The sequence below is a fragment of the Ruditapes philippinarum genome, unplaced genomic scaffold (genome assembly GCF_026571515.1).
Source record: "Ruditapes philippinarum isolate M1 unplaced genomic scaffold, ASM2657151v2 ctg10587_1_1_1_1, whole genome shotgun sequence".
Taxonomy (NCBI): Eukaryota; Metazoa; Mollusca; class Bivalvia; order Venerida; family Veneridae; genus Ruditapes; species Ruditapes philippinarum.
The window spans coordinates 15768-24614 of record NW_026853518.1 but is presented as its reverse complement, the minus strand read 5'-3'; the positions used below and the strand labels follow the sequence as shown (position 1 = coordinate 24614).

The 8847-nt window shown below is 33.6% G+C and overlaps 1 protein-coding gene across 1 annotated transcript; it reads left to right on the top strand.

Annotated features, from left to right (window-relative positions):
• Nucleotides 1-3404: 3404 nt before the first annotated feature.
• LOC132737102 (P2X purinoceptor 7-like) lies at nucleotides 3405-5184 on the top strand. Its single transcript, XM_060724339.1, has 3 exons — nucleotides 3405-3830; nucleotides 4193-4414; nucleotides 4979-5184. The coding sequence occupies exons 1-3, from the start codon at nucleotides 3658-3660 to the stop codon at nucleotides 5130-5132; spliced, it is 549 nt and encodes a 182-aa protein (XP_060580322.1). The 5' UTR covers nucleotides 3405-3657; the 3' UTR covers nucleotides 5133-5184.
• The last annotated feature ends 3663 nt before the right edge of the window (nucleotides 5185-8847 follow it).

The following is an 8847-nucleotide window of genomic DNA, read 5'->3' as shown; positions in this document are numbered from 1 at the left end:
ATTTTTTCACGTTTGATAATCCATTTATCGTAAATGAATATAGATGACTCAATATTTTAAAGGTTACTTAAAGATATGTCTGTTGTGCTATGTTTGCAAGTTTAAGTATGAAAATATGTCTGATATTAAAAAATGTGACAGTAAAATGTTGACTGTGTCGGGTAAACACGCACGCTACGTCGACGTAAACGGGTGGTGGATAGTGATTTTGTTCTTGATGACCAAGGTGGTGTGATTATTTTATGATAATTTGATCATTTTTGACAAGGCAAATGTGCCGAACGCCTGTGCCTCGAGGTTGGAGATTCCAGGTTCGAACACCGTTCTCGGTTAATGGTTTGCCTGTCTGACTATATTCATAATTATTTTTGTTACATTTAATGATTTAAAAATCAAGTACTTGCAGTAAATGCCAATACGATTTCTTTTCGAATGGTACTTCTCACATCAAATACTTTTATATCAAGATATACAATGAACACTTATGAAATGATAATGTTTGTCCATGATTTACTGCACATTTAACCACAATTGCATGTTTAGATGCATATGAAAAAATCTACAAAGGCCAAAATGACAATATAAGGATTGGTGCATTGATGTTAGTATTTCCAAAACGTTTAAGTCACGTAGTTTTCTTCTAGGAAAACGAACGTATAAGTGTTGCAAATTTTTTGGGTAAAATGACATCGACGTTGTCTGTGTCAGCCAACAGCAAGTTTTATATACCAAATAAAAGTTCGTCTGTAGTCTGTATGTAGTTTCTGGAATGAATATTCATTTAGCTCAAGTTTGATGGCCGCAAAATCCCTAAATATCTTAAAATATCAATGTTGGCTTATATTTCTTTCGACATATGTATTTTGAAGTGAAATTTTGCACGGAAAATGTCATTTAAAGCGTTTTACATTATACGGATAAGCTTTATTGGAGAAAACAAATTGTATTTCTTTAAACATATATAAGCAAAATAATGCTAAACATAAGGGTTCTTACTATGATACACTGTTCAATGTTTAAAGAGAAAAATATGTATTACTTATTCTGTTATTCAGCTAATGCAACTCATGAGAATAATGCTTTAATGTTTTCATATAATATCTGAACAAATATTGTTTGTTATTCAGTAGAAAGACAAATAAAATAGGAGACGCTACTATAAAATATCCTTAAAATGTAAGGTTGTTACTCGTACTTATTTGTTCTATCAATTATTTGCATCTATTAAAAAATAACTTCTTAGATGCATCCATGTAACATATTAACACAATTTACAAGGAATATGGTAATTTGTTTCTGGTTATTCGGGGTCTTTCAAATAAAATGATCTGGAGTTGGACTAAATTTAGGATAGATATCATTTGGTGTATGAACAGTGCAAAGAACAGTAAACCTGTCATGCCTAAGTTTGAAATTATTGCACTTTGAACTTTGTCCGGGACATAACTCTGAAACTTGAAGAGGTATACTCTTCTGTGTCCAAAGGCTATTCGGGGACATCACCCGTTTCAACCGGTTCATGTTTGTATAGATGATACTGCATCGTCCATGTTAACATATGAAAGATTGCACTGATCTTTTTCTATTAATTCATTTATACTCAAATGACTTTCATCATTATGAGGTAATGATCAGTCTACGATTTTTTTTTTCTTGACAGAATATTCTTTATGCTATTCAAATTGGTGAAACTCTATAATGGTCTATAGGGGAGTTTCAAAAGGGCCTTGTAAAATGTTGTTATCTTGCTCTAAATTTAAAGTTATCCACTTCCTCTGGCTGTTTTTGCAGATCTTACATAAATATTTGACTAAACTTTTGTTTGGATGACTCCTTAGTTCTTCTCTTGAGCTGTTAATGTTAATTGGTGTAGATGCTATAAAAAGTAGTAAGTCTGATTTCTTTGGATGTTTGTAGTTTTATTTGTATTCAAATTTCTGGCAAGACGTTTTTGAATGGCTATCTGATTTACTAATCAAGCATATATGAAGTCAGTGTTAGTCTCGTCTAGAACAGCCTTTTTTGTTGCTATAAGTGTTACATATCAGTTCCTCTGTGTGTCACGAATCGTCTGCCGATTTTGTCTTTGTCTTCCATGTAGGAAATTTGGGATGCCCTTGTAGTAGTTGTTGTTGTTGATTATGATTGAGCAAAAAAAATTTAATCGTGATGTACGGACTGGCATTGAAAACATTGTTAAGCCCGGGTAGCTCCCAGTAGCAGATGATAATTTTCTTTATCACGGATTGCCCAATTGATTGGTTTGCATGTCTATCTGCTTTATTACTGGAAAATGCCAAGTGGTCATCGTAAAATATTTTCCCATAAAAGGCATGAATTCGTCCTATATCATTTGTTTCTTCAAAGATTCCGAAACAGTATCCAAGTTTCCAAATTGACTTGCTGGAATGCAATTAGAAGACTGAGCTAGTCTTTAACTAGTCTTTAACTAGTCTTTAACTTCATCTAGATGGTGTTGTTGAAAATGTATTTCTGAAGATTTACCTATCTTAATGTCCATTAAGGTGCCATTACTTGCTGATCCTGTTTCTGTTTCCAACTGCCAAGATCCTCTTGGTTCAGATAATGCATTCACCATCTCAGTGAAGGCTGACATAGTATTATCAAGGGTCGAAATACATATACTTGTGTCTTCGTCTTTTCCTTGTCGAAAAAGTGGCGATCGATGTCGTTCTGTTACGACTCGGAGCTTAATTTGCTTTTCCTTTATGTGAATTCTCTTTATACAGAGTTTTCATTGTACCTTTGTTCATAGATGCGGAAACATTAATTCCTTAATAACATAGATGTTCTCTGTATTCCTTTACGCCCAAGTTGTCTGGCGATGACATGTCAAAAGATTTTCTTCGCGATGTTCTGGTATTCGACGCCATTTTTGTCCGATTTGTAAATCAGGCTCGCTATTACAAGTTTTAATAATGTTCGGTAAAATAGCAATAAATACTGTACAAGAACGGCACTATACGGCTTTTATGTAGTCATTGCTTGTATTTTCGTTGTTTTATAGTAAATAATATCGAATAAATCCGTTTTGTACAAATATTTCAAATTAATGAGCGTGTAGACAAAGAGTACTGTGGAAACCGAGGGGCTTCATACTAATAAGCTGCTGATGCGGTTCTACTTTGTTGATTAGGGAGCTTGGTTGAGTCACGTGATATAAAAAACCGGAAATTTGTCATGTACTGACGATGTTTACATCAAATCGAGAATAGAAATAATTAATATATTGCATAAAATGCGTTAACTATGTAAACTTCAATGAATTTTTTGCATTTTCAAAATGGCGCCAATCCTCGGCAAACATTCTGAACAAGCAGTCCGTGTTTTTCAACAGATCATGACTTTAGTTTAAAGGTCAAATTTAACGATTTTGTTTAGTTCATAATATCAAAGTATGTTACGTAAAAAGAAGATTAAACTCGTTTGCAACATTATAACATTCCGCTTTATACCATAAATCACCAGGTAAAAGTTCGCATAACGCACCGTTTTTTACAAGCTTGTATGAATTACTTCCCTTTGTTGTGACGTCATTGTTGAAATTAGGACACGCCGCCATATTGGAAATCATAGCGAAACTGTAAACAATCACGGGTCATTTAACTTTAAACACTGCTACTATTTAGTAAACTCATGGATTTCTCTGACGAGTCGGAACTTTATGAGGACGATGTCCATGAAATACGACCGTATATGTTTGAACCAAGAATTGAAATCCAGAATCAGGAAGCAGAGCAGAGCGAGTCTGACTCTGACTCTTCCGACAACAGTTCTGATGATTCTTACATCGGAAACGTAGATGATTGGTCAGTGTTTTTGTGTGTAAATTTTTTTTTTAATTGTTGACAGTAATCTTACATTTTACCACACTATTTTACTGCAATTATTCAATTAGAATCTAACAATAACTAGAAGTCCACGAATTTGCAAGAATGGTCGAACATAATGACAATCACACATACCTACAGCTACACGGGCAGTTACATGTATGCACATGTATGCATAGATAATAATTTAAATAAACTTAAATGTAAATTATTAATTTAGTGCATGTTGACAAAAAAGACTTGTAGGATAATCCGATTTTTTCAGACAAAAATGAATCCTTTTATAGGACGCCTGAATAATTTCACTTGCACCCATTTTATTCAGTTATTACTTTTTTCAGGTGTGAATGTGGATGTTGTGTTAACATGCCTTCAGCCAATGAGAGGAAGTGCTGCCAATCGACAAACATTGTTGATGGGAAGGCAGAAGCAGAAGGGGTACCCTGCATCACCCTTCATGAGGGGTTCCAGGTAAACTGCCTGAACATCCATGTGTTGGAAACCTCCTATTACGAGTTTGTTCATGACCATGGGCCAAGAGAAGAAAATCAAGAAATTCATGAGTGAGTTGAATATTCAATCAGTGTACAGTAATAAGTATTTGTTTTTCAAAGAAGTTCAACTTCAGTCAATTTCAGTGAATTTAAGATTTTGAATTGACGAGCCCGAATTCCAGTTTTGAATTTATTACTAAATTTTCTTAAAATTTTCACTGGCCCGAACTATTTTTCACTGACCATGGACCACCGGGCCAGTGCTAAAATCGCTGACTGCACCTTAATCTTAACTTTATTTATCAATTTAAAATGATATGTTAGTTTTAAAGAAAGTTTCCTCAAATCACAGGAATATTTGAGCCGTGTCATGACAAAACCAACATAATGGGTTTGCGACCAGCATGGATCCAGACCAGCATGTGCATCCGCACAGTCTGATCAGGATCCATGCTGTTCGCCTACCAACTCTATTACAAGTAGAGAAACTGATAGTGAACAGCATGGATCCTGATCAGACTGCGCGGATGCGCAGGCTGGTCTGGATCCATGCTGGTCGCAAACACACTATGTTGGTTTTGTCGTGACACGGCTCAATTTTATCTAAATGTTAATTTTTAATTATGTTTTCAGGTTGTATCGATACCTTGCCTACAGGCGTTTTACCAGATGGGTCTACGGATTACTTTCAAAGAAGTGTAGGCGTGTTATTCCTGCATGTGCAGTCAACGCCATAAGAACACAGTTCCCTTCAGAGCAATACAGTGGGTTTCAATACCCACAATAGATGTCTCTTTAAATTGTATTGTACATTGTGGAAATAAATTTACACTAGTTTATCATTTTAGTTATTGAATAAATTATTTTCCCCTTCTAAAACCTTTGCAAAGATAGTCAAAATCGATTTTACACTGAAAGCAAACCGTTCAGCAATGAAGCCAAGTAATGTGTCCATGTCCATGTTTTATTGCCACTTATGAAATGCTGACCATCAGTCAATAAATACCCATATGGTGAGTGGTATTCCCATAAGAAAATGTTAAAGTTTGCACCAATGACACAAATTATAATCCAGCTGGTATCCCAAATTATCAAAAATTTAAACCTTTTACCACCTAATGCTCATCTTTAAATGCACATAAAATGACCTACTATACACTCCTTTCTGTAGTGGTCAGTATTAACTGGATAGTATTGATGGAATAGGAAAAAGCCCACAGTCAAGGTAGTACATGTATGTGCCAAGCCTGTCAATTAAATTTTTATTTATTATTATATATCTTACAAACAGGATCTTAAAAAGAACAAACTGTTGAAACTAAAATATTTATTTTCATTTCAAAAAAAGATGCAAACAAGTTGAAAGTAACATTCATGTTCTTCTGTACAAGACACATTGACAAGAGCTGTCTATGAGACAGAGTGCTCAACTAGGGATAATACATGATAGTGGAATAAAAACAATTCCTATAAATTCTAATTCCTAGTATAATAATGAAAGGTAATTGTAATTAAATAATTACTTTAGATTGGAAAAATTACAAATTCATTGTATAAGTCAGATGAATAAAACAATAAGTATGGATAATGCTGAGGAAAAAAGGAGCAGAATTTAAATTCCTATAAAGGGTATTGTAAAATTGTGGTTAAGTGTCACATTAAATGGTGGTGTGGTACAAAAAAATAAACAGAAATTCGAGTCGATTAAGGGAATAATGATTATGATAAACTAACATCTAAGTTATGTTTCTTCCAAAATTTGGGGTGGATGGTAACTAACAAATACAAGTCTAGCGTTTTAAATTATATCTTCAATGACACAATAAAGATTTCACTACAACATATTTGTTAACAAACAAAAAGAGAACATGCCAATGTTTGTGTTTAAATGTATTGTTATTCAAATGAAAGGTCACATAATTGTACATAAACTGTGTAATGCAACACTTTATAAGTTTATCAGTTCAAAAGTTCTCTAGAAATTTAGCATTCATACATTTCACATTTAAGGTCACCTTGACCAGAAAGTATCACACAAAGACAGCATCCCACTTCATTAAGTGCACATGACAAGTAAATAATTACTTGAATTTGGAATATTTCTACTTTTTCTTAAAGCTAAGTACATTTTCTCAAGTTTTTTTTCAAATATTTTGGCTCCTCTGGAGTCATGTAGTTTTAAATTTAGCGGTTAAATCTTGAAATGTGATTTGTCACTAAAGTTGATTTAGGTAAATTAAGTCTTTTTGGGGTACTCTGTTCCAATGGTAATGGTCTTTCTTTGATTTCTTTTTTTTTCACTGGCCATTCTGTATGATGTGTTTCTCAAACGCAGTTCCTTTGCGTACATCATCAAATCTGTAATGTATCCTGAAACAAAATTAAAACTATTATCTTCACATTGACTATGAATGATAAAAGAAGCTATATGTAGAGTTTAGTATTTATACTTTATCAAATGAACTCGATGAAAAGTTGTAGAGATAATTGTACAAAAATGAAATTACTCTTAAAATCAACTAATTCTGTTGTTTTATATTTCCTCTCCTTCGTGGATGCAGTTTATTCATGTCACATAGAAAAACTACGCTTCTACCCATTTCATCTGTGCTGACAAATTACCTGGCACATATCAAAGCTGACGGTACTTTTAAGATATTCATCATGTCAAAGGCTAAAACTCTTCAATAGTATTGATATACAAAGTACTAAAAGTAAGTGTGGCACGAGTTTGACAAATTAATGTATATAGATATATTTTGCCTCCAATGGCTACTTTGCATATAACTTACCAAATGTCTGTTCAGTTTTTACATCCTTGACAACAGGCTCACCCTTTCTGCTTTTTGGATAAGATATTGTGTACTGTTGCACTCCACTCTTGGTTGTCCGTGTATCCCTCCTAGCATTTTCATTAAAGTGGAGTGCACTAACTTTAGACCTAAGAAAATATATTTTGGATAATCATTTTTGCACAACCTATTCAGTTACAAAAAAGAAACAGAAATAAGTCTTGAAGAACAAAAAACTTTGCCAACTCAAAAAACACTTAATATTTTTTATCTTAACCTCACTCAAATGATGCAGATATCAGAAATCAATATTTCTTAACTTATATTAATCACTTTCCAGTCCGCTCCCTGAAACAAACCAGCACTGGTGTCATATGTAGATACATAGTCATGCCCCGAGTAAATGACTCTTGGTCAAATACTTTTTAAGTTATGTGCGACACAAAAGAGAACGGACAGACGGATAAGGGTAAATGTAAATGCCCGCCACTAAAGTGTGGGGAAAAAAGACCTTGATTCCATTGAACTGGATAGCATAGAGAGTGAAAAAGTTACAAATGATGAGTGTCCATGTGATTAAAAATAAAATCAATCAGATATTACATACATTGACATGTAATCTGTTTTCCCTCATAAAACAGTGGGATATTGATCCTTAGTGAAGAGTTAATTATAGCTAGTTAACTAGACCATATCGATATCATACACAAAGACAACTGGCACTGTTTGGTGTATTGTAAGCTAACGAGTTGTATATTGTGAAATGTGATATATTCCAGCACAGTGGGGGTGTCCAGTATAGGACATGTATACATAACAATGAGAGGTAGCATCTATAAGTGTATATATCCACTTAGCCAATGCATTGACTTGAAAAGGCATGATTAATATATATTTCAAGCAAGCAAGATTTTTAAAATAGATTATTAACATAAACTGTTCAAACTAGTTTATACAGCATTATATACTTACCATTATACATAGTAAGCTAAGATAATTATCAAGCTTTAGTATTCACCTGTTATTTAAAGTTAATTTTATGTTTTATTTTGCTTTTGTAAAAAATAAAATAAAAATATGTAGAAATTGAATATGCAGACTTTATACTTGTGATACTGCTGTTTATTTGTTTTCCCATTAATGACAAAACTACTCCTTGGCAGGGTCACCCTAACTGCTTCCTTGGTGTCATTTATAATCAGTATTTAAAACAGTCAAGACTGTGGAAGTTGAATTGAGCTATGATAAGTTTGATTCCAGGCCATAAATTCAATTGAAGATGAAGTAATAATATATAAGAGGGGAGCAGTGGCCTAGTGGGTAAGCAGTCAATGCGAAAGTCAAAAAAAAAATTCCAGCCACAGGGACTGGGATCCTTAGATTTATTTCCGGCTCTGATGATTTTTTTCCCAGCCCGGACTCTGAAAGGTATTTTTTGTAGGGCTGGGGGAGGGATATTGCCATAATTATAAACAAAAATATTTAGCAAATATGAATTATCAGACTCAACTATAAGATACTATGAAAAAAATATGAGCCGTGTCACGACAAAACTAACATAATGGGTTTGCATCCACGCAGTCTGATCAGTATTCATGCTGTTCGCTTACCAACTCTTTTATAAGTAGAGTAACTTTGAAGTTTTGCATATTAATGATATTTTAGATGCCAAAAATTGTTTCAAACTGGCTGAAATTTTTCGGACATGAG